The sequence below is a fragment of the Mauremys reevesii genome, linkage group 1 (genome assembly GCF_016161935.1).
Source record: "Mauremys reevesii isolate NIE-2019 linkage group 1, ASM1616193v1, whole genome shotgun sequence".
In the NCBI taxonomy this organism is placed as follows: domain Eukaryota; kingdom Metazoa; phylum Chordata; order Testudines; family Geoemydidae; genus Mauremys; species Mauremys reevesii.
This window is the reverse complement of record NC_052623.1, coordinates 13,730,298-13,755,652: the sequence shown is the minus strand read 5'-3', so window position 1 is coordinate 13,755,652 and position 25,355 is coordinate 13,730,298. Positions and strand designations below refer to the sequence as shown.

The 25,355-nt window shown below is 58.4% G+C and overlaps 1 protein-coding gene across 9 annotated transcripts in view; it reads right to left on the bottom strand.

Annotated features, from left to right (window-relative positions):
• Positions 1-25,355, bottom strand: part of ARAP1 (ArfGAP with RhoGAP domain, ankyrin repeat and PH domain 1) — a 218,685-nt gene that overhangs the window by 30,369 nt on the left and 162,961 nt on the right. For all 9 annotated transcript variants that reach the window (XM_039515323.1, XM_039515413.1, XM_039515666.1 and 6 more), the window contains 10 exons: positions 22,570-22,752; positions 18,236-18,410; positions 12,776-12,910; positions 12,000-12,135; positions 8,597-8,699; positions 7,193-7,388; positions 6,379-6,418; positions 5,574-5,737; positions 4,173-4,385; positions 593-698 (listed from right to left, as the gene is read on the bottom strand). In XM_039515323.1, the coding sequence (XP_039371257.1) occupies positions 593-698; positions 4,173-4,385; positions 5,574-5,737; positions 6,379-6,418; positions 7,193-7,388; positions 8,597-8,699; positions 12,000-12,135; positions 12,776-12,910; positions 18,236-18,410; positions 22,570-22,752 (1,451 nt within the window). The remainder of the gene's footprint in view (positions 1-592; positions 699-4,172; positions 4,386-5,573; positions 5,738-6,378; positions 6,419-7,192; positions 7,389-8,596; positions 8,700-11,999; positions 12,136-12,775; positions 12,911-18,235; positions 18,411-22,569; positions 22,753-25,355) is intronic.

Here is a 25,355-nt window from a genome sequence, read left to right as displayed (position 1 = left end):
TGCCAGAGCTGAACCCACTGTAGTGTAATTAACGTTCAATAAAATAAATGGCTACGCAGACCTGGCAGGTGGGACCCATTAGCCATAAAAGGTGCATGGCTCTTTGAAGAGGAGGCAGAAGAACCTGTCCCAGGAACGCTGGGAAAGACAAACACTGCTCTGCGGATCCTGAGTCTGGCCTTCACCCTAACAACACTGCAGATCTGGAGCCTCCTTCACAGCAGGGTCTCACAACCCCCCGTGCGGAAGTTCACTCCTAACATGCTTGGGGTCACACAGTGAGTTGGTGGCAGAGCAGCGGATTAAGCCCAGGTCTCCTGAATCCCTGGCTTTAGCCCCTTCCCCTCCACAGCCTGTTAGCGAGAGAACGACCCGTATCTCGCTGCATCCCGAACCAGCAGGGAAACCCAGCGCCTCTTTCCTTAGCAGGGAGGCCTGGGGAGTGACTCTCCGGCTGGGTGGACCCTGAGCCTTGCGTGCCCAGCTGGCAGGACGGGGCACACAGCTCCGGCACCCACCGGAGAGCACTGGCCTCGGCCAGGCCCAGAGTGGAGCCGTGCAGCTGAGCTCAGCCGTGCCGCGCCCCGCTTACCGGTACAGGTGGTTGATCAGCGCTTTGACTGTGGCTCTGTTCACCATGGGGAGGCTGCTCAGGAGTTGGCGGTACTGGCCGATCTTCTCCTCCTCATTTTCAATGGCTGGTGGGGAAGGAAGCGGAGCACAGGGTGAGCAGAGCCGCTCGGTGGCAGAGCGGGTGGGCTTGGGGGAGGAGGCTACCAGCCAAATGCTGCCGGATTGGCTGCTAGGCTTCCCTGCCGGGGGTCATCTATGGTACAAACTGAGCTGGACTCTCACCAGACCTTCCTCTGCTTGCCTGACCCCCGTCCATCCATTTCCCAGACTGCCCCTCACCTGCCCCGTCCCCTACCACCAGCTGCTTCCCCTCACGGGATCCCCTGGCTTCCCGCCCCCAGACACACGTCCCCAGCTGCTGTTCGGCCAGGAGGAGGCTCAGAGGAAGGGCTGGGGTGTGCTGGGTGCAGGGAGGAGGTGCTGCGGCACACAGAGGATTGCTGCCTGCTGGGGTGGACTTGGGCAGAGGGGGTGGCCTCACCTGGGAAGAAGCACTTGGGGAAGACAAGGGGCCAGGTGGTGAAGACACTCGGGGGAGACGCTCTGGGACCCACCCAGCCTTCCTGGGTCCTGGAGGGATGCAGGTCTCGTGCTTTTCTTCTAGCCTCCAGCCAGCCGCACTGTGCAAACCTGACTGCGCTGCCTCCGCCAATGACCTGTCCATGGGCGCGGGTGGGGGACGGCCCGGACAGGCAGGGGCGCGGGTGGGGGACGGCCCGGACAGGCAGGGGCGCGGGTGGAGGATGGCCCGGACAGGCAGGGGCGTGGGTAGGGGACGGCCCGGACAGGCAGGGCGGGGGTGGGGTACGGCCCGGACAGGCAGGGGCGCGGGTGGGGGACGGCCCGGACAGGCAGGGGCGTGGGTAGGGGACGGCCCGGACAGGCAGGGGCGTGGGTAGGGGACGGCCCGGACAGGCAGGGGCGTGGGTGGGGGACGGCCCGGACAGGCAGGGGCGCGGGCGGAGGACGGCCCAGACAGGCAGGGGCGTGGGGTGGAGGACGGCCCGGACAGGCAGGGGCGTGGGGTGGAGGCGGCCCGGACAGGCAGGGGTGGGTGGGGCGGCCTGGACAGGCAGGGGCGTGGGTAGGGGACGGCCTGGACAGGCAGGGGCGTGGGCGGGGACGGCCCGGACAGGCAGGGCGCGGGTGGGGACGGCCCGGACAGGCAGGGGCGTGGGTGGGGGAAGGCCCGGACAGGCAGGGGCGGGTAGGGGCGGCCCGGACAGGCAGGGGCGCGGGTGGAGGACGGCCCGGACAGGCAGGGCGTGGGTGGAGAACGGCCCGGACAGGCAGGGGCGTGGGTAGGGGACGGCCTGGACAGGCAGGGCGTGGGCGGGGACGGCCCGGACAGGCAGGGCGCGGGTGGAGGACGGCCCGGACAGGCAGGGGCGAGGTGGAGAACGGCCCGGACAGGCAGGGGCGTGGGTAGGGACGGCCGGGACAGGCAGGGGCGTGGGTGGGGGACGGCCCGGACAGGCAGGGGCGTGGATAGGGGACGGCCCGGACAGGCAGGGGCGTGGGTGGAGGACGGCCCGGACGGGCAGGGGCGTGGGTGGAGGACGGCCCGGACAGGCAGGGGCGTGGGTGGAGGACGGCCCGGACAGGCAGGGGCGTGGGTAGGGGACGGCCCGGACAGGCAGGGGCGTGGGGCGGGGACGGCCAGGACAGGCAGGGGCGTGGGCGGGGGACGGCCGGGACAGGCAGGGGCGTGGATTGGGGAAGGCCCGGGCAGGCAGGGGTGTGAGCGGGGGACAGCCCGGACAGGCAGGGGCGTGGGGGGTGGACGGCCCGGACAGGCAGGGGCGTGGGTGGAGAACGGCCCGGACAGGCAGGGGCGTGGATAGGGGACGGCCCGGACAGGCAGGGGCGTGGGTAGGGGACGGCCCGGACAGGCAGGGGCGCGGGTAGGGGACGGCCCGGACAGGCAGGGGCGTGGGTGGAGGACGGCCCGGACAGGCAGGGGCGTGGGCGGGGGACGGCCCGGACAGGCAGGGGCGTGGGTGGGGGACGGCCCGGACAGGCAGGGCGTGGGTAGGGGACGGCCCGGACAGGCAGGGGCGTGGGAGGGGAGGGACACGGCTCAGCTCCCTGCTCAGATCTCAGCTGGTTGTCAGCTGGATTCACCCATCCCAGGTGCTGGTGCTGCTGGGCAGCTCCAGCTGTAAAGGGTGAACGTTCCAGCGTCCTTTCTGCTGTGCTGGACAAGCGGAAGCATCGCCTCGTCCCTCTACCCTGCCGCGAACCCATCAAGAGGAGAAACACTCCCCCCCCACCCCAGCGAGGCTGGAGATCCGGGACCCGCCTGCGTCTCAGTCCAGCCCTGCGCCCCTCGTTTCCCCTCAGCCCTGCCCCACAGGAAGACTCGGATCCTCCCACCGCAGGGGGACCTGCTTCCTGTGCCGTGTTCCCCACTCAGTCAGGGCAGGCTGCAGATCTCTCTTGCTGTGATTCATGGCCCTGTCTGCGCCTGGCCACTTCTCACCCCCGGAACCAGAGCCCTCAAGCTGCCCAGAGTTCTCCAAACAAAACATCTGCAGCCCAGATGCTGTTTCCCAGCCGGATGGTGCCACGGAGGAGCCAGCAGGTGGCACTAGTCTGCTGCAGCTCAGCTGTGTGTCTAAGCCACCTGCTCAGCCGAGCTCTCCGGGCTAAATAAACCAGGAGAGAATGTCTTGGAGTTGTTCTCAGGCACTCTCAGACCAGAGCCCACTGAGCGGGCTGTAGCATCCTGCTGTGCAGTGGTGGAGCGACACAGGCAGAGGGGCTGGCTGAGTCGTCTGCTACTGACCTGAGATAACTAAGCTCCACCCGTAGCAGAAATGCCTAATCCTGCAATAATCAATCATAATATGAATCCCATAGGGAGCTGGCTGGTGTGTGCATGTCACACTGCCCCCTACTGGATGGTATCAGAACTGCTGAACTGTGTGTCACAGGCCCGTACAGCTCACAGCTCACGGAGATTAGCTGAGCTCTAGGAGCAAGAGGCTGGGAGTTCTGTCCCCGTGACGCTCTAAGAGGATATGCTGTGCAGCCAGAGGAGTGAGAATTTGTGACAGTGATTTGTCCTTCTCTGGTGCCTTCCTTCCATGGCTCTCAAAGTGTTTTACAAACAGCAGTTAAGTTTCATACACTCCAGTGTGGGAGAAGTAAATAGTATAACTCCCATTTCACAGATGGGGAAACTGAGGCACAGGGAGGGGCAGTCACTTGCCCAAGGTCACCCAGCAGGCACATGGCAGAGCTGGGATTGGAACCAGCGACCCTGACTTCCAATCCCTTGATCTAACCCCATCCCAGATTAGTCTCCCCTCTTGGGATACACGCTCCTCTCTAAAGCAGAGCCTGTTAACAACCTGGACTCCCCATTATCCTCCCGCTCCAGGGCACCCAGCTGCCACTGCTCTCCGTGCAATGCAGCCCCCTTGTGTCAGTCTCAGAGATTTATGGACTGTAAGGCCAGAAGGGAGCCCTGGATCACCTAGCCTCAGCTCCTGTCATTCAAGGCTCTGCCAGGAGAGGACAGCAGCGCCCCCTACCTGCTGCCTTCAGCCAGTCCTGGCAGAACTCTTTGGTGAAGAGCCCATCCCCGAGGTCTCGGAAGAACCTCTTCAGCGTGTTGGAGACGTCGTCCACGTGGTGCTCCCCTTCCTTGAGCCGGACCCTGCGCGCGTCCTTCCGGAGCATCTCCAGCAGGCTGGTGGTCTTGGAGTTCTGGCCGCTCTTCCTGTAAATCCCCTCCGAGGTCAGCCCTGGAGCGGGACAGGTCACTCGAGGTCAGCGATGTGCAGAGCAAAGAGCTCTCCCCCGGGGCGTCACAGGCCACCCACCCTCCCACTGCCCCGACACAGGAAGCCAAGCGGAGCTCTGCAAGGAATGGAAGAGCAATGCCCCTCTCTCAGCATGTGCCCGGTGACCTCCACCAATTTCTGTAGGAGTCGTAGGGCTGGATCTAAAGCCCAGTCTAGTCCCTGGGAGTCTTTCCCCTGCATGCCAGGGGCTCTGGATCCGGCCCTTAGCGAAGGAAACAAACCCGTGTAATAATCCGTCCTTTAAGCCTCAGACCCACACTTGGGCTGGGCCCACATCAATCCTGCATCAAAACACTGAGACGTGGCGCTGCTGATCTCGACACGTCTAGAAAGAGCCCAGGAAGGGGCCCGCGCATCGGCTAGAGGGAGTTTAAGGAAGGAAATTGGTTGCAGAGGAAGGGACGCGGCAGGAGATGGGGTGGCCAGCTACAGAAGGGGTGTTCAGACCTGGCCACTAAGGAGGAGCTCAACACAACACTTCGAATGCCCTGAAGCCACCACTGCAACCAGCCACAGAAGTAGCCTTCCTACCCCCTCACCAGGCCGGGTGGAGGTAGCCTGCTAATGCGAATGATGCATCCTGCAGTAGGTCAAGGAGAGAAGGCAGGTGGTAATATACCTGCCTGCACTTCCCTTGTCCTCCTGGAGCTGGGTGTGCTACAGTCTGCACCCCTGACTTGTCACTACGGTTCCATTATAGACTCAGACTCATAGACATTAAGGCCAGAAGGGACCATCATGATCATCTAGTGTGACCTCCTGCACATCGCAGGCCACAGAACCTCACCCACCCGCTCCTGAAATAGACCTGGAACCTCTGGCTGAGTCACTGACATCCTCAAAACATGGTTTAAAGACTTTGAGTTACAGAGAATCCACCATTTACACTAGTTTAAACCTGCAAGTGACCCCTGCCCCATGCTGCAGAGGAAGGCGAAAACCCCAGCCTTCGCCAGCATGGGTTAGGGAGGTGCTGGGTAACGGTGCTGCCCAATGGCCCATCCAGCACCAAACCATCTCTCGGGCCAGGGGCTTGCCTCTGGAAGCAGAGGTGCCCCCAGCATGCAGGCGAGGGGGAGAGGGCCAGCTGCATGCCCACAGACAGGGAACTCCTGGGTGCGGACGTACCGCACTGCGTGATGTAATCGATGCATCTGTCTACGATGACGGGGATGTCCGACTCCGTGAGCTGCTGCTCGGACAACGTGTCGCCGGAGCAACCCGCAGCCTTCTGGATGGCAGCCACCCAACCCAAGAAATCCAGCTTCCTATCCCCTTGGATGTACAGCGTCCTGGGGAGAGAAATGAGGCCCCACAGCCCCTTAGCTGGGAAACAACAACCGGGACTGCTATGCATGCTGGGGGTAAGCTTTGCTGGAGAGTCCGTCAGCTGATGCGTCTAGGCTGCTGCACCCCAGCCTCAGAGGTTCCTGCCCACTAAAGTGAATTCCACATGGGTGGAAGGTACTGGGTGAACAGCCCTGGGCAGCCACGTGTTCACACATCCCCCCACAGCCCTGCCCACCGCGACGCGTCTCAGCCTGGCCCTGCCCATCTCCCTGGAGAGACAGCAACCTCTGCGCCCTCTGCTGGCAGCGTTAAACAGGGGCAGGTCTTCAATGTCAGACGTGGCGAACGCCTGCCCCCGCAGAAACGGCCTGAGGCCAGCCAGATTGTTTCACACGGGCCACTGAGCATATAGCGGGGGGCAGTTGCTTCCTGCCTCTGCTAAGACGGCCTGATTTGCCCAAGGGACGTAGAGAAGTCCCCATCTCATCACCCACCCATCTCCGGTGCCGCTGGTTATTTTTAGTCCCTTTCGGCTTTCGGTTAAAACCCTGCCACTTTTAAGAACCTGCAGGATCTAACGAACCCGAAGGGTCTCTCCCTCGGTTCTGCCCTGCACTACACGAAGCACAAACAGACTTTTTACCTTCTTCTCTCCACCAGAACCAGACTGTCCCCTTGGATGGCTGTGAAATGAAAAGCAGAGATGGCGTGAGATTGCACCAGTGCGGGAAGCTCGCCTTCCCCATCCTGCGGCTAGGCGGAGGTCGGAGCTCGGTTCTGCTGGTGAAAGACCCACCATCCAAAGCACCAGCTGCCAACAGAGGTGCTGACACGAGGAGACCCACAGCGGTGCTGCAGGGAGCTAGGGCCCTGAGAGAGGTGGCACTAACAGACTTCTCTCCGGGTGGCACACTGGACAGCGGTGCGGCAGGTGGCACTAGCCTCCTGGAGTTGGCACTGAACCAAGCCCCAAGTTTGGGTTGGGGGACATTGTGCCATGGGAGATATGCACCTGAAAGATTTTGGGGCACCTTTTGCAGAAGGGGTATTAACCTCTCCGTCCTGGGCGACCACCTTGCTGCCTTTAGATTCTATCAGAGGAGTGCTCTCCCTCACTGCTCCGCTTAGGAGTGTAATCGTGGAGTGTTACTAGCGGAGAACAATTGGCAGGTTCCTCCCCAGAGCAGGCTGCATTTCAGCACTGGGGGAGCGATCCCGGCCCATAACATGCTCTGAGACCCTCCAGGATCACAGGTGCTGTCTAAATGGATTGTTCTGGCCTGTCAGACCCACAGCACTGAGTTTTAACGTGGCGAGGGGAAAGGACGGGGCAAGCCGCGGGGTGGGTGGGGATGACACCTGTCAGGCCCAGGGACCAGACCCCTCTCTATGGAGAAGCAAGGCAAGGGGCCCAGGAGGACGGAGAGCAGGAAAGCAGGAAGGGGTGTGGTGCATACAGAGCTCCTGCAGCTTCTTCAGGTGCACAGCCTCCTCCTTGTCACTGTCCTCGAAGAAGGCGTAGAGGACGGACTGGGCGAGGGCGAACCAGCCCTCCTTGGCCCGCTCCAAGTTCAGGCCGCCCTTGTACTGCAGCCGTCCGATCCGCTCGAAGTCGAGCCTCAGCAGCTCGTCCGCTCGGGGGTGGATGAAGGACTGAGGCGTGGGCAGGGAGAAGAGAGGAGAGAAGCCGTGAGCCCTTGTGCGTCATTACAGCTACCCAGCCGTGAACGGCACAAGGAGCTGGACGCAGAGCTCACCGAGGAGCTGCACCTCCTGGGGGGGTGCATGACAGTGGGAGGGGAAAGCTGGCGATAGCCACCTTTTTGCCACCTGGATTCTGGGCCGGCCGAGAGCTGGAGCAGCACCTGGCATAAATCAGAGCAGCCTCGGGGCTGCTCTAACTGAGAGCAACTTCCCCAGGGCGGCCTGGGGGCTGTGGCCCCAGAATCTCTGGAGCAGCGTGTGCTGTGGAGAGGCCTCCCCGGCACAGCCCTAAACTGCAGCCCTACGTGCTGGGGAATTCTCCTCGCTGGGCCCCTCAGCTCCCCATGTCCCAGTGAGAGGGAGCGAATCTCTCCTGCAGTGGCGGGGTTACCCTGACTGGGACTCGCTCGCCGCCCTTGCTCACAGCCCCTGAACCTGGTTCCCCAGGCCTCCAGGGGAGTAAGCTCTAGATTGCTTCCAAATTTGGCCCGAGTCAACAAGCCCCACACTGGGCTCTCGAGTGATTTGAGAGGACAGGACCATGCAGCAAGGATAACGTCCCAGTCCCGAGACTCGCTCCTCATGCCCGGTTACCTGCCGGAGCGCCCTGTGCAGGGCCTCCACTTGGGAACTGTCCTGGAGACAGAGGTGAAAGTAAGCCCATCCGCTCCGGCATACCGGTAAGAGCCGGTACACAGCCGACTGTACCAGCAGGGGGCAGCTTCCCCAGGTGGGCAATTTAAAAGGGCCCTGGGTTTCCAGCCACAGCCAGAGCCCTGGGCCCTTGAAATTGCTGCCAGAGCCCTGCTGTTGGAGCCCTGGGGTAGCGGCGGCATCCAGGAGCCCTGGGCCTCTGATGGTGATTTAAAGGTCCCAGGGCTCCCAGCCGCCGCTACCGCAGCCGGAGCCCTGGGCCCTTTAAATTGCCACCAGAGCCCTGGGGTAGCGGCAGCAATTTAAAGGGTGTGGGGATTTAAAGGCCCGCCCCTTCCCCCCCGAGACCCCACTGCCTGCTCAGGACCCCGGCCCTGCGTACCGGTAAGTCCCTTAAGTTATTTTCACCCCTGCCTGGAGACCAGGCTCCATTCAAATCCAGACCGGGATTCAACCCCTAGCAAATTCCCTCCACCGCTTCTCAGCGCCAGGGTGCCCCTTACCTTGGCTATGGACTTGACCCACTTCCGAATGGCCTCCGGGTTATCCAGCCCGAAGAGGTACAGCCTCTCCGATTCGATGTAGACCTCAAAGGTGCTCTCAAACCTGCGCGAGGGAGAGAGCGAGAATGAAGGCAGGAAGGAGACACGTACACTGAGGATTTCATTTAACCCCGAGCCCTGTCCGGTCCCAGCTCCACCTTTACTCCAAACTACCCCGCACTGCTCTGCAGTCCCCTGCATGGGGCCCAGGCCCAGTTTCCTTCGTCACAACAAGGGCTTCACTGCGAAAGCAGCTCTGAGAGCCCCAGGCAGCTGCTGGGAAGCTACAGGAGGAGGAGGCTGGTATAGAAATATCCAAACCACGGGACCTGGTAGCAATGCGGGAGTTTAACCACCCAGACCTTGACTGAGAAAGTGACATGGCCAAACACAAAATCTCCAGTAAGTTCTTGGAATGTATCAGGGACAACAGCAGAGGAAGTAACCGAGGGTGGGGGGCAGCCATTTTAGACTTGACTCTGACCAACAGGGAATGACAGATTTCATGAGTCTAAGGAAAGCAAGGAGTGAGAGCATCAGAATAAGGACAATGGACTTCAAACAAGGGAGACTTTAACAAATTTAGAGAACTGGTGAGGTCCCATGGGAAGAAAATCGAAGGGGAAAAGGAGTCCAGGAGAGCTGGCAGTTCCTCAAGGAAACAATATTAAAGGCACAACTGCAAACTATTCCGATGCAAAGGGAAGACAGGAAGAATAGTGAGAGGCCAATACGGCTGCATCTGGAGCTCTTTAATGACCTGAAAATCAAAAAGGAATCCTGCAGAAAGTGGAGACCTGGTCAAATTGCTAAGGAGGCGTGCAAAAGAACAGCACATGGGCGCAGGGCCAGAATCAGAAAAGCTCAGGCACAAAACGAGTTAGACCTGGCAAGGACATAAACAGCAGCAAGAAGAAGTTCTTTAAAGACATTACTTAGTGGAGAGGAGGAGCTAATAACTAATGACAAAACGATGGCTGTTGAATGCCTATTTTGCTTCAGCCTTCACTAATAAGGTTAACGGTGACCAGATGCTCAACACAATCAATACTGACAACCAAGGGGAAGGAACTCAAGCCGGACCAGGGAAAGAACAGGTTAAAGAATATTTAGAGAAGTTAGATGTGTTCAAGTCAGGAGCACCTGATGGAATTCATCCTAGGGTACGTACGGAACTAGCTAAAGCAATCTCGGAATCATTAGCAATTATCTTTGAGAACTCCTGGAGGTTGGGTGAGGTCCCAGAGGACTGGGGAGGGGTACACATAACACCTATTTTTACAAAGGAGAACAAGGAAGACCCAGGGAATTATAGACCACTCAGCCTAACTTCAATATCTGGAAAGACACTGGAACAAATTATTAAACAATCCATGTGTAAGCATGTGGAGGATAATGGGGTTATAAGGAATAGACAGCATGGCTTTGCCAAGAACAAATCATGCCAAACCAACTTAATTTCCTTCTTTGATGGGATACTGACCTAGTGGATAAGGAGGAAGCAGTAGACATGATATACCTTGATTTTAGTAAGGCTTTTGGCCCAGGTCGGCATGACAGTCTCATAAACAAACTAGGGAAATGTGCTCTAGATGAAATTACTATAAGGTGGGTGCATACCGGTAATTGGCTGAAAGACCGTAGTCAAAGAGTCGTTATCAATGGTTTGCTGTCAAGTTGGGACGGTCTATCTAGTGGGGTCCGCAGGGATCAGCCCATTATCTAATACTTTCATTAATGACTTAGATAATGGAGTAGAGAGGATGCTTATGAAATCTGCAGACGACCCCAAGCTGGGAGGGGTTGCCAGCACTTGGGAGGACAGGTTTAAAAATTCAAAAGGATCTTGACAAATTGGAGAATTGGTCTGAAATCAACAAGATGAAATTCAATCCAAATGAGTGCAAAGTACTTCACAGAAGAAGGAAAAATCAAAGGCCTTACCACAAAGTGGCAAATAACTGGCTAGATGATCGTACTGCTGAAAAGGACTTGGGGGTTAGAGTGGGTCACAAACGGAACAGGAGTCGTCAATGTGATGCAGCCACAAAAAAGGCTAATGTGATTCTGGGGTGTAACAACAGAAGTGTGTACAAGACATAGGAGGTAACTGTCCCTCTCTACCAGCGGGAGAACTGTGTCCAGTTCTGGGTGCCAGGCTTCAGGAAGGATGGGAACAAACTGGAAAGAGTTCAGAGGAGAGCAACAGAAATGATCAAAGGTAGAAAACCTGAGCTGGGAGGAAACGTTGAAAAAATCTGGGCATGTTTAGTCTTGAGAAAAGGGGGTCCTAAGAACAGTCCTCAGATACGTTAAGGGCTGTTCTAAAGAAGGACAGTGATCAGTTGTTCTCCACGTCCACCGAAGATAGGGCTAGAAGCAATGGGCTTAATCTGCAGCATGACAGGCTTAGGATACATATTAGGAAAAACTTTCTAACTCTCTGGGGAGTTCAGCTCTGGAACAGGCTTCCGAGGGAGGTTGTGGGATCCCCGTCACCAGAGGTTTGTAAGACCAGGCTGGACAAACCCCTGTCAGGGCTGCTCTGGGTTTACTTGGCCCTGCCTCAGTGCAGGGGGCTGCACTTGATGGCCTCTCGAGGTCCCTTCCCGCCGACATGCCGATGATTCTACAAAGCTGCCTCACCGGCTCCAGGGCCGCTGTGAGTGACCCCATTCCACGGAGCGACCACAAGGGACCTCGCCAGGCTACGGGACCGAGCTCAAGAACCCCGCTGACTTCAGGGATGCCGCTCCATATTTACACCAGTGTGAGGAGAGAATCAGGCAACTGCCGTGTAAGCCACGCCCGGGAATCGCACGCTGCCAGCTGACAGCCTGGAAGACGCTCTCACTGCTACGGGTACAAACGGCTATCAGAAGGCTCTGCTTTCGCCTAGGAGGCAGCGTTGCTACTTTCACATCCAGGGACAGGGGACAAATTCCTCAGGGACTGGAAGGACCCTTCTGAGACCCAAGGCGAAGTAGATTTAATGCTGCTGCGAGGAATTCCTGTCGCGATGCAGCCAACTCACGCAGCAAATGATCCCCGCAAAGGTAGGTAGGTCTGAGTCCCATTCTACTAATGGGGAAAATCAGACAAAGGTTTAAGTAACGTGTCCAGAGCACGTCATCAGCAGAGCCGTGCCCAGACACTGAGAGTTCCAACTCACTTGTTACGCGCACAGCTCTAGAAATGGCTGGACGGCGACCATGGGCCCTCCCAACCTCATTAGCACTCACTGGCCTCGGTATTGTTGCTGCTCCAGCCTTCGCCAGAGAGGGGTCATTACGTTCCCATTCCCTGTAGAGTGCTTCTGCGGGCTGGGGCCCCCTGGGGCCATGCGGGGTGGGCAGATCCTTACCCGTGGGTGTCAGGCGGGTTGTTCACCAGGCACACGATCTCCTCCATCTTGATCTCGCCGTTAGGCACGGCGTTGCGGTCGTTCTCGTAGTAGCTGAAGATGCTGTCGTTGAGGGTGCACCAGCGGCGGCTGAATTCTATGGGGGACAGGAGTTAAAGGGGCCGCGCGGCGTTAACTGTGGCTTACGGACCCCAGACAAAACCCACTCAGTTTCCAAGCAAAAAAAATGGATTGTCCAATGGCCAGGCCGGCAGGTTTCCCCGGGGATCCAAGAGCCAGGCTGGGCTCTTCCCTTCCCACACCTCCGCACTGCCAGCAAAGGGTCTGTCAGCCAAATTCTGCCCTCTGGGCCACCCCTGGTCCTGGCACTGGGTTTGCACATTGGAGCTCACAAACAACTCTGTTAATGACGTGCAGGCAGGACTCCAGCTCCCACAGCTGGGCTGGCGCCGCAGCGTTTACCGAAGTCAAGAGCTGCCACCACTTATGCTAGGCATCTACAGAGACATCTGACACCCTACACGGCCCGGGTCACACCCCATCACCAAAGCCACCCCGGGTGTGACTGTCTCTGTCTTGGGGTTTTCTACTCTCTGCAGCACAGGGCTGGGTCTTTGTTCTGTAAGAGACACTTGCCACAGAACCAGCTGCTGTAGCCTGGCAGAAGGACAGTGCCACCTCAGACAGCAACGGGCCCTGCGCTGCACCACGCCGCACGATGCTGCCCCAACCCTGCCCGCCTCCTCTCCCCGGCAGGTAACCACCGAAGCCCCTACCTTCCCGGGATTTCCGTTCATGCACCAGCTTGGCCATGGAGGGCGTCTTGTAGAGGAAGCCGTTGTGAGTGACGGACGGCAGGATCACCGAGTAGTGCTTCTCCTCGCTGCTCCCCGCTTCCACCCGCGGGATCTCTGCAGTCACAAACGGCATTAAGGGCCCATTGGGTGCATGCCGCGCCCAGCGGACGGGGGATTTGAACTCTCGCTGGCTAGGAGCCAAGCATCACTCTGGCATTGGCAGCCCAGGGCAAACAGCAACCCTGAGGCGGTCAGGGCAACCTACCAGCTTCCTATGACAACAGCCATTTGGCCACAGGCTAGAAGCTGCTTTCTGCCACTTTTCTATAGTACCCCCTGGGCAGCCCCAGAGACCACTCTTAGAGCAGGCCTGGTGCTAGCTGTCATGGTGCCGGCGCTGCCTGCAGGACTCGGTCTGGCCCGGAGGGACCCGCGCTAGGGATGAGAGAGGGGTTCAGTCTCTCTGCTGAGACCACAAACAGCTGTTACGTGCACCCTCAGAGCTGGGCTGAAACCAACAGCGCAGGCTGCCCAACAGCCAGCAGCTTGTCAGCTTTCAGACCCTACAGCCCTCAGGGGGGACAGAGCTCAGACACCATATCCAACCCCCAGTCCTCTGAGCGGCCCGTCCTGCCTGAGTGAGACGTGTTAACCCCTCACCTGCCAACAAAGAGACCTCAGTCACACCCACAGCCTCCTCTGCCTAGGCTGTCCCGATAAGCCAGCACCCCAGAAAGAAGCAGAGCGGCTGAGCGGCAATGGCTTATCCCAGCAGGGCAGCCGGAGGGGAGCCAGCTATAGGGGAGACGGCCCTCCTGTCTCCCCTGGGGGCTGACAGGACGCTGAGACGCGACGTGCTGTGCAGGGCGAAGGGGGTAGGAGATCAGGTGCTCTGCAGGGAGCAGCGTCTGCACGTTATTCCGAGTTTTCGACTGCCCTGCGTGCTGCAGCTGGTGCTCTTAGCAACGGCCGACACAGGCCTCTCCTGGGAGCTCTGGGCTTCGTGCCACCTCACGGCTCCTCCGGCTGCCCTCTCACCACCTACCGCTCAGCGCCCGTCCCCTCCTGCTGCCACCTCCCACGGGTACACGGGGCACTTCCTGCGCCCCTCGCTGAGCTGCCCTCCAGCGTCACCCCGCCCAGCTGCTCTTTACATCCTTACGAGGAGCAATGCCCAGGAACGGGGGACGCCAGCCCTCAGCCAGGTGGGCAGGGGGTTAAATGGGCGAGTGGAGGCTGACTGAGGCCAGGCACAGACTTGCTGTGGCTGGAGGCCGGGTGATCTCAGCGCAGAGCCGGGGCCGGGGCCCTGTTCCCGCTGATGGTCGCGTTTAGGCAGGCTCTTGCTCCCTTCAGAGCGCGCAGCGAGGCTCATCTCTCCCCCCAGCCTGGTGCTAAGAAGCGGGGCTGCGGGGGGGGGCCGGGCCGAAGGCTCCAGCGGTAGAACTGCTAGACTGAATGTAGGGAACGGTTCATGACCAGGTACAAGGGGCAGTAAATTAACCTCCCCAGGCAGCACCACTGCAGTGGTACCTCTCCTACTCCGCTGCTTGGGCCCGGAGAAGAGATCCTGGCATAGAGGTCCCCTCCTTGGGCGTGTGAGCCCCGGAGGCAGGCCTGGTGCTCTGTTTGGGGGGCTGGGATGGTGCCAGTGTGGCAGGGCACATTCAGGGCAATGGCAGGGGCAGGCGGATTGTGTGAGGATTGCAGCAGGGCATCGGAAATGGCCCACCACCAGGCTGTCACAGAGCCCCATAACAATGGCCCTGGGACTGGCCGGGGAGACGCTGTTGTTACAGTCCCTTGTCGTCGCTCTGTTAAACGGAAGGAGCCGGCGCAATCAGCCGGAGCTCGTCTCCCCGAGCTGACAGCTCTGTTGTGCTGCTTCGTGACCAGCAAGTCAGGGGAAGGGATTCCTGAGCTACGCAAACCGGACACAGACAGGGCCTGGTTTATCTAACATAAACCAACAGCCGGGCCGGTGGGGAGACAAAAGCCACATCCTCACACCCTGCGACGCCAGCCCGGGGGCACGGCACTAGTGCTGAATTCACTGCTAACCTTGATGGGGGGGGGGGGGGGCAGGGAAAAAAAAAAAGACTCTCCTAGTCAGGTGGATGGTCTTGGGGCTAGGGGAGCTGGGCTCTAGTCCCGGCTCCGCCACAGACACCTTGCGTTAGTCACGGCGCCACTCTGTGCCTCGGTTTCCCCATCTGTAAACCAGAGACGATATTCCTTCCTTTCCTCGCAGAGACACCAGTCAAGCTGAAATCACCCACGTCAGTGGAGCGCGCTGAGCTCCTCACAGGGCAGGTGCTCAGGAATCAGGGCAGAAGGTCGTTCTCTCTAACAAGTATTTCTTCAACGCCGACGGAGTGCTCAGGGCTTCCCAAACCACAGCGGAAGATGAGGTCCTGGCCCTCAAGGGCAGGGACAAAATCCTGCAGGTGGCCAAAGGACGGGCCTGCTTTAAAAGCTGATCTTGGTTCTGTTCCCAGCACTGCCGTGGACGCTTCCTGGCTCCGGGGCTCTGGTTCCCCCTCGGTGGCAATGCTCAGGCCCCTTGGTGCAGTGCTCAGAGGTCTGTGGTGGTAAGGTGCAACCCCTGGGGTTACTGCTGTTCCACAGGGAGCAGGGGCTGGATAGGGTGGTGTGGAAGCGAGGTCCCTGCCCAGGATTGTTTACAGCAGAGATGCTTATCTGAACCCTTTGACTCTGCCAGCTGGCAATCTGGGCATAGCAGCTTTGTCGAGAGCTCTCTGCTTCTCTCCCTTTCGGGTCTGGCTGAAAATACCCGGCGAACAGCCCCTCCTGTGGTATTTCAGCCCTTATGTTTTTGGCCTCACTGGGAACCCAGCAGTACAAATGATCGACGGGGGAGACATCAGCGTTCGGGCTCTTGCTCTGTGCGAGTTTTGAGCCTGGACTGCACATTCTCCAGCCTGATTTGCCCATCCCTCATAGACAGGGCCCTTATGTCCTTGCCAGAAATGTACTCTGCAAAACCGACTCAGCGCACTGGACTGCAGGCAAACAGCAGGAAGCACGCCTGGGATGGCCCCAGGAGAGGGACTATTTGACCTAAGAGCTCTCAAATGTCTCTGATTCATCGTGCACAGGCTGGAGAGGGCTCCCACCGGCTGGATGTCCTTTTGTGCTGACATTTCTAAACTTGCTGGGCCAGATTTCTCCCCCTCTCCTCCCTCCACCCCCCCATAAATCCAACAACTTCAAGAGGTTTATAGGTCACCCAGACATTACGGTCATGAGCGAGCTGTCTATAGATTAGACTAGAGATCAACAGCAGAGATCGACTGGCCCACATTGTGCTCCCAGGCGTTGTATCCCGGATGATGGACATTTCCTCTCCTTCTTCCCCTCTGCAAAGTCTGGGTCCCTATCGGAGTCGATGGGAGTTTTCCAGGGATATAACAGAACCAGGAGGAAGCCTTTAGAATGAGACGCCCTTTGACTGACTTGAGGATTTTGTCCTATGGAACCAGAGCTGCAGGTGAGAGATGGGCCGGAAGTGAACCAAACCCTGGGCTTGTTTGCAGACGGGCCGTTGTGCCCTAGCGCTAGCGTGCCGGGATCTAACATCGAGCGCTGCAGGGCCACGGCCGGTGGGGAAATGTTTGTGGCGATGCAGGGTGGGGAGGGATTCTACTGAACGCACACCGTGGATCTTCCCCTGGAGGCCAGGATCTGCTCGTATGTGGCTTGACGCACTCATGAAGGGTCAAATGCTGCAAAGCAATGAGCCACGCTGAGCAGGAAGTCAGCTGGGAGCTCGGGTGCTCAGTGCCACACAGGTCAGACCCCAGCAAAGCACTGCCAGGGGCGGAAACCCACACTGGAAATGCAGAGCAGCCCAGGGCAGAGCACCGCTTTGGTGAATACCGGGCAGCTGATGGGTCACGCTTCCCCCAGCCATCTGCCCGAGCACCTGAAAACACCTGGGTCTGTCGCCTTAACGCGTGGTCACATGACAGCAGACAACCCTTTGCCGCTGGCACTCCATCACCCTGCTGCTCTGAACGCACAGGCGTCCAAGAACCAGCAGCACGGTCAGAGCCCTCTAGCAGAACCAGCTGGGCCTGAACAGCGCGGCGCGGGCCATGGCAGTCGGCAGGAGCTTTGCATCGCCTTTCACGGGACCAGACGCTGGGGGTGCTGGCATCTGGAGAGGTCCCAGCAATGGGCTGGAGGGCGGAGCTCCACACTGGGTCTCCCGGTGACTGTGTGGCTGAGAACAGGCGGAGTGCAACCAGGCAGAATAGGAACCAGCAGCTCCTACCACCACCCAACTTGCCTTTCCTTCCTACTTCAGCAGTCGCTCCTGATTTACGCCTCTGCAGCGAAGAGCCGAATCAAGCCTGCCTCCTTCTCATCTCATACTGATGGAGCGCAGGGCCAAGCAGGGGAGAGAACATCACTTTTCAGACCCCCAGGGGAGGGACTGCAGGCTCCGGCTCCACAGGCCTCCCTCCCATCAGACGCTGCCCTAGATTGCTGAGGCATGCTAGGACAGCACGGAAAGAAGCTCCAGGCAGATTCCAACCAGCCCATGAGAATGGTGGGAGAGAAGCTGCCGCTCCTGGTGCCTTAGCAGCTGGGCTGTTCGCTACATTTTCTCTGGGTAAGAAGGGCTTTTTAAACACAGGTTTAAATGTGTGTTACAGCTGACGCCAACGTACACCCATACCAGCCCCCTCCTCATTCATACCCATTGCCTGTGCTCATACACCCCTCACACTTTCTCCAGAATGGTGGGAGAAACTTTCCTGGAAGCCTGACCAGAACTAGCCTAATTTCAGCTACACGCCAAAGACTGTGTTTGTGCCAAAGTTGGTCCTTTGGGGCTGAAACCTGAGCCACACTGGGGCCAGGAGGTTCAGCTCTGAGTCAGCCCAAGAGGAGGCAGGGGAGAGTTCAGAGCAGGCCCAGGGACGGGGCGAGGGCAGTTCTGGGTTCACATGGGACCTACAGAACCAAAGCCCTGGCTCATGTGAACCGACACCGCCCAGTTTCAAATAGCTCTGCCAGGGACCTAGCATGCTCCAAGCTAATGCTTCAAACGCACGTAGGATCTCTTAAGAGTTCTTGCAACTGCGCTATCCACATTCGGCCCCTCCTCTGTAGCACGGAGGATCTCAAAGCACTTGGCACACGTTGCAAACCAAGCCTCATTAGCGAGGTAGGTGAGCGTACCCAGCCCTAATTCACCGACGAGAGAAACGACGCGAAGTGACTTGGTGTGTGACCTTGAACCAGTCAGTAACGGAGCAGAGAACAGAGCCTGCGTCTGATGCTCTAACCACTAGCCCAGCCCACCCATCTCTCTCAGGCAAGGCAAGCTTAGCAGCAGCATTCCCAGACCTCCATCCTGCTCACAGCCCCGGCTTGGGGGCTCTGCCCGGTCCCACCTGCTCCTCTTACCTGAGTTTTTGTTATGAAGCAGGAATTCCATCTGCAGCTTCTGTCCAGCCTGCTCGGCTAAGGCGATGGGGTTCGGGAAGTCGGGGTCCCCGGAGAAGCAGCTCACCTCCGCCCCGCAGAACACCAAGGACTGAGTTTCAGCCAGGTCGCTGGTCGTCACCGTAGCGCACAGGGCCTGCAACAGATCAAGGAAAGCAACAGATGAGTCCAGTCGCCGCTGGAGACACGGCAGAGCATCAGCAGAGAATGACAAAGCCCCCTCACCAGCTAAAACCCAGAGCGGGGCAGGCTGGGGGGGCTCCGAGCTGAGCTCAGCAAAAGAGTCTGGAAACAAAATATCGACAGAGGCAGAAAGCGCCGCTGGCAAGGGCTGCTGATTGCTGCAGCTGAGAGCTGGCTTCCAGGCCAGCCGGGGAAGGGAAAGGGGCTTGAACTGGGGGAGAAAGTTTGGAGCAGCCTTGGTTTTAATCCCTCCTTTACGGAGCCCTGGGTGAAGTCATACAGCGAGAGGGTGGGACGGCCTCTGTATAGGGAGAAAACAAGCAAGCCCACATGTGGAATTCCAGAGCGCCTCTCGACTCCCAGCCAGCCAAGAGAGGCTTAGGGCGGGGACTGGACTTCCTAAGCAAACAAAAATACAAAGCCCAGGAGGGAAAGCGGCTTGCAATCTGATACGGCCAGCCGGGTTTCTGTTGTTCTGCAGCCCAGTCGCTGCTCCCATGTAATCCTCACCACGGGTGTGAAGCAAAAGGAAAAAAGAAAGAGTTCAAAAGTGAATTATGCTCCTCCCACCATCCCCCCAACTTTGCCTGGAGCATGGAAAAAAAATCCGCTTTCCCGCTTGGTGCCATGTCTGTCACCAGCTGTTACCAGTGAGGGCTTCAAGGTGTCTCTTAAAGGGACGCTCAACATAGCTCTCTGAAATTTGCTCATTTAAAATATTTCAGTTCCCTGATGGAGCCCCCGGGAAATAGCCTGCCCTGAAAGAATTCCTTTAGAACAGTATCACAGGGGTTGGTCTGCTATGCTGCAGTGTTTAGGGAGGTCATTTAGGGGACCCCAGGGTAACAGTGCATCCCCCTCTGGTGGCTGGTTCTTTAGAGGATAACTGCTTACTACCGCTACCAGCCAAAGAAGTTATTCCTCTTGCTCAAGCGGCAGAGGTCCGGACTAGGGTGCTAATGACCCTTCCGAAGCAGTGATTTTGAGTCCCAGTAGACTTCACTCACTTGGTGTGAGCGGCCAATAACAGGAATTAAGCAACACAAGTAGGCAGCACAATGCGTGAATCATATTGCCCCCTAGTGACTGAGCCACTAGAGGATAACAGCCTACTACTGCTAGAGGAGCTACTCCTTTAGCTCAAGCCTACTTCAGTGCTAAAGCGCCCTGGTTCAAAACCCGCTGTCCACCCATGGTGCGGGGCGGAGAGAGGTATTACACTTGGGCCGACCACTCCTGCCCCCTGCCCTGCAACGCTTACAAGCTCGGCCAGCTTTGCAAGAGGAACTTGTAATGAGCTGGGGGCTCGAAAGCCATTTGGTGTTCAGGGACTGTCAACACCTGGAATAGACCAGGGTCCCCATGCGGTTCCTAGCCGCACACACACAGTGAGCATGGCAAAGGTGCCTGCGGGAGACCCAGCCCTCGAGTTGTTGTTTAGTCAAGACCAGTTCTTTTCAGGCCGAACAAAGCCACTAGCCCTCAGGGAGGACGGGATCTAGGCCAGATGCAAGTTTCAGTCTGTCCTGTCAGACCTTTGTACTGGGCTAAGAGATGAATGAAACCGCCAGGTCCCTGGATGGTCTTGACATTTGGTTCCCAGCCTCTCTCCCTACAGGCTGCAGCCAAGGCCAATACGCACCTGGGGCAAATACTGCTAGTGCATCCCTGCCGCAGCAGTGAGACCAGCCTTGCCAGCGGCCTGCGTGTGGGGCATGAATGAACAGGATCCGAGGTCCAGGGATGGGGGCTGGTGGGGCACAGGAGTGGATGGCTGGCCTGGAGGAGCCTCAGGCATGGTCTATCCCCAGCATTACGAGGGGAGACACTGGCCCCGTGGATAGGATCATGGGCAGAAAGCAAATGCAGCATTATGCTCAGGGAGAACGGGCCTGGGTGACACGAGAACGTAAGAGCGGCCAGACTGGGTCAGACCAAGGTCCATCTAGCCGACAGTGGCCACTGACAGGTTCCCCCAGGGGAATGAACAGAACAGGTCATCACCACTGATCCATCCCCTGTCGTCCTGTCCCAGCTCCTGGCAAGCAGAGGCCAGGGACACCATCCCTGCCCAGACGATGGGCCGGGGATGATGCCAGAGGTCCGGGTGGGAGGGGGTGAGCCAAGACTCCAGCCCCCGATGTTCTGATCACGCCATCCACCCAGCTCCTCCTGCGGTATCCTGCTGGATTTGCCGAGCGGATTATTTTTAGCTTGTGCCTTCTCCTTTCTTTCCAGCTCCAAGAAAAAGCAAAGCTCCAGCCATCTCCCTCCCAACTGGCCACGGCCCGGGGAGGACCTGGGATCTCAGGACTAAGCGGCCCCCCTATCTGCAGAGTGGGGATGCAGCCAGGGACCGAATCCCCTGCAGAAAGCCAGGGGGAGAGAGAAGAGACTCTGAGTGCTGTTCAGAGCAGGAGTCTCCGCCTGAACTGGAAGGCACAAGCTGCCATCTCTGGGACAGAGAAAAGGAAGGCATTTGTGCCAGCTCTCCTCCAAAAGCCAGCCAGGGTCTGCAGGGAACATTATACATTGAATTCGGTACTAAGGCTGCTGGACACAGACAGACCCTGTGGTTCTCCAGAGCTCTCTAACTCCCAGACACAGTCTGCGCGGCCTCACCTAAGTCCTGGCCTGGATTCCATTGCCGTGCAAGGAGCCTTCTGACTGCCCCACACGGTCACTGCAACGTGAGAACTTAAAGCGTTTGTTTACCCCACACACTTTGATCAAGATCTCAGTGGGCACTGCAGGTGCTGAGGAAAAGAACTGGCAATTATACAGAGCCCATTTGCCACAAAGCAAGCTACAGACTGTACACTGGAACACTTCATCCAGGTCTGAAATGCAGTCACCTCTGGGGTGGCATACAGCAGCTACTGAACAGCACACAGCAACGTTTCATGACATGTTACAACCATACCTGAGACACTGCAGAGGGAATTTCAGGGAGACAGGATGTTATTTCTTAACTGGAATTTGGCCAGAACAATTGGATTAGCCTCCCAGGTCGAGACCTGGGATCTTTAGGCTAAGAGCAGGCCAGGCGTCAGTTTAACATCTATTTATTGAAAACCAACATTTAACCAAGCACCAGGCAAACTACCTGACCACCCCACAGAGCCCGACCTGAGCCATCCCCTTCCCTGTGCATCACACCTCCCCTGTATACAACACACACGTCACAGACAATAACACTGAGCACTTGTCGGTCAGACAGGAGCATGCCCATTTCACAGATGGGGGAAACTGAAGCAGGGAGCCAGGCAGCCTCTTCTGGGGATCAACCTGCAAGACCTTGGAGCTGATTTCATAGATTCATAGATTTTAGGGACAGAGGAGGTCAGACGTGAGACTCACCACTCGGGCCACTGCCTCGCTCCCACAGCTCCTCGTGCTATCGACTGGAGCTGTGGGTACCTGGCCCCTCTGAAAATCAGTGTCACCATTGGTGGCTCATTTGTGAACTTTTGGGGGCTTTGGCTACTGGGCAAAGCTCCCAGAGCGAGTCAGGCAGAACCACCCTTAGTAGATCATAACAACATAAGAACATAAGAACGGCCGTACCGGGTCAGACCAAAGGTCCATCTAGCCCAGTATCCTGTCTACCAACAGTGGCCAATGCCAGGTGCCCCAGAGGGAGTGAACCTAACAGGCAATGATCAAGTGATCTCTCCCCTGCCATCCATCTCCATCCTCTGACGAACAGAGGCTAGGGACACCATTCTTACCCATCCTGGCTAATAGCCATTTATGGACTTAGCCACCATGAATTTATCCAGTTCCCTTTTAAACGCTGTTACAGTCCTAGCCTTCACAACCTCCTCAGGTAAGGAGTTCCACAAGTTGACTGTGCGCTGCGTGAAGAAGAACTTCCTTTTATTTGTTTTAAACCTGCTCCCAGGCCTGAGCCCCTCCCACTAGGCCGTGCTGCCTCTGTGGAAGGCGAGGAGGAAAATCCAGTGTTGAAGGAGGCTCTATAGCACGCAGGCCCTGGGTGGAGAAGGCCCCGCCCGCTCACCGTCTCCAGGCGATGGAGACCCCTTGCCGGGACAGAGGCCTGCAGACCGGTCCTTCCCCTGAATGTGATCTCGAAACCACTAGGCACCAACCTTGTTGAGCTCCTCCTGGTTCCCGAAGAGTGGGTGGTAGCGCCGATACTTCCCCTCCTTGTACTTGGCTATGAGGAAGCGTCTCCGCTCCTGGCTCCCGCTCGCCACGTGGATGGCCTCGCTGGGGGGCACGTTGGCTGCCCAGAACTGGTTCGCCACGCAGTTCCCAACCTGGCAGAACAGCTGGGGATACAAAACAGTGACGGCAGAGTGAGCGGCACAGGCTGGCACCTCTGTGCCAGTGCCACCGCCTCCCCTTTGCCCTTTCCACATCCCTCATGGATCTCCGCTGGACGCGAGACAAACCGTGTGGGGCCGGTGCCTAGCGCAGCTCTGGGTGTGGTCAAAGGGGGAGAACAGCGCCAACCTGCCCGTCATTAACGCTCAGTCCAACAGCCCAATGGGCTCACCCGCAGGCCACGTGCAAAGCCCGTGTGTTCCCTGAGGCGTTTCCCAAGGGGTGGGCTGAGTGGGGAAGGTTGGGCTAGGGGCCTGGTGCGCATGGAACAAAGAGACAAAGGTTGAATCCCAGGAACTCCTACGGCCTGGATTCAACAGGAGATCAGACGACGTGATCTCAGCGGCCCCTTCTGGCTCTGTGGTGTACCAACCTATGAATCGGAGATCAGATACCACGGGGAGGGGCAGCAGTATAAGACCCGGGGGTGGGGGAGAGAGAGCTGGTAACTGAATGCCCCAGCACGGAGGTGGGAGCCCCGTTTGCTGTTCACATGTGAAATCGCCCATTGCGTGGTGTCTGCAGACAGACACAGAGACCAGCTAACCGTCGGCCTGTTCGTTCATCTCTCCCGCCCCCTCAGCCAGACTGGGATTGTTCCCCGCCCCGAGGGCCCTGGCTGGCCCAAACACACCTCTCCTATGGACCCCAGTCCAGAGAACACCGCTCAGCCTCTGAGCCTATGGTCTGGCAGGGCAGCCAATCCCCCGCCCCCTTTCCTGCCGCAGAATAACATCTGTGGAGCCGCACGGAGGCTTGTCGGCTCCAGCTGCAGGTTACAAAAAGGACACTGACGTTTTAAAGCGATTGCTCCTCATTTTCACCCGGAGCAGCCTCTGCACGTTGAGAATCACACGTTTCCTTACTGATGTTCTTCCTCCTGCACTGGTTTGTTATTGTAGGGTCGTTCACAAGGACAGGGCTTCACATGCTGGTTTGTTATTGTAGGGTTGGTCACAAGAGCTGGCTGCACGTGCTGGTTTGTTATTGTGGGGTCGCTCACAAGTGCTGGGCTGCATGTGCTGGTTTGTTATTGTAGGGTCGTTCACAAGTGCTGGGCTGCATGTGCTGGTTTGTTATTGTAGGGTCGTTCACAAGTGCTGGGCTGTATCTGCTGGTTTGTTATTGTAGGGTCGTTCACAAGCACAGGGCTTCACATACTGGTTTGTTATTGTAGGGTTGCTCCTGAGCGCAGGCCAAGGGCACTGCTTTTACTGTTGGTGGAGAACACAAGGAAGAACAACAATGCAGATTCCAGGAGAGAGTGCAGCGTGTGTGTGTCTGACTGTCTGCACTGCCCTGGACACAAAATGGCTGCCTGACTCGGCAGTGAACAGAGCCCTTTGTAATTCAAAGGGGCAGTGCACAGAAAACGCCATCATCACCACAGCTAAACACTTCCCAAGGCGAGAGCAAGTATCAGAGCGGGGACAGGGGAGGGACTAGAAAGTCAGGAGAAGGTCTAAGAAGGAACTGACAGTGGTGGAGGGTCCTGGTCCCCCCCTGGGGGGGAGAGGGAGCTGGGGAAGTATGGAGGGGGGTGAGATCTATGGGGGGAACATCCCCATTTTGCTGTCAGCTGATTTCTCTGCACGTCACATGGCGGGGACCGTTGGGGGTTAACGGAGCCTTAGAGCGGGAAGAGCAGAAACCTGCCGCCCACAGCGAGGGAGAGCAGCTGGAAGCACTTTCAGGATGCGGCCGTGGGAAGCAGGCGCAGGCAGGAGCTGACACCGGGGCAGGGGAGAGGTGTCTGGAACGCAGAGGCCGGACACAGCCAGGCTCTGGGTGGACACGGGCCGAGCTGCAAACAGCTTTGGCCACCCTGGAAGCAGATGAATCTCCCAGCATGCCGCGCTTTGCTTCCAGATCCCATTGTCCTGGAGAAGGGCGGGGAAGGCTCAGTCCCTGCCTGGCTGCTCCCTGGTGCGGGGCCCTGAGTCTGACTGGACGGCGAGGAGGAGCAGCCTGCCTGGGGCTGGGAGCGCCGGGCTCCTGATGGGGATGACTCAGGCAGGCCGACTGTCTGGTTTCGCCTCAGAACAGCCAAAGCGGGGACAGTCCCTGCGGTGTGTGATGGAGGCAGAGCCGTGCTGAGGCCTGTGCAGCCAGTGACCTACCTCCCACGAGCAGACACTAGGTCCAAATGTCAAGAGCCGGCAGCCGTCTCCGGCCAAGGCGGGATCCCCAAGTGGAGATCGCCCTGCCAGGTCACAGGGGCAGCGACGGGGAGGACGAGAGGAGACACACGACCTGCCCCAGAACCTCGATCAGAGGCTGTTGGCGCAGGCGTGCTGGCTGACCGTAGGGCGCTCTCGCAGACAGCCAGGGCCCAGGCTATGCAGGGCTTTGCAGAGCCAGGCCCTCCCTTGTGGCTAACACGGCTTCCCAAATGGGCAGCTCCCTGCGACACAGTCAGCCGTCACCCCCTCGGCGGGCCAACGTCACCGCGGTGGGGGAGTGGATGGGGAAGCGAAATGGCCCCTGCACCAGATCAGGTGGAGACGCAAGAGGCAGCCGGGGGCATCTTGGGTGCCGGTGCTCTCAG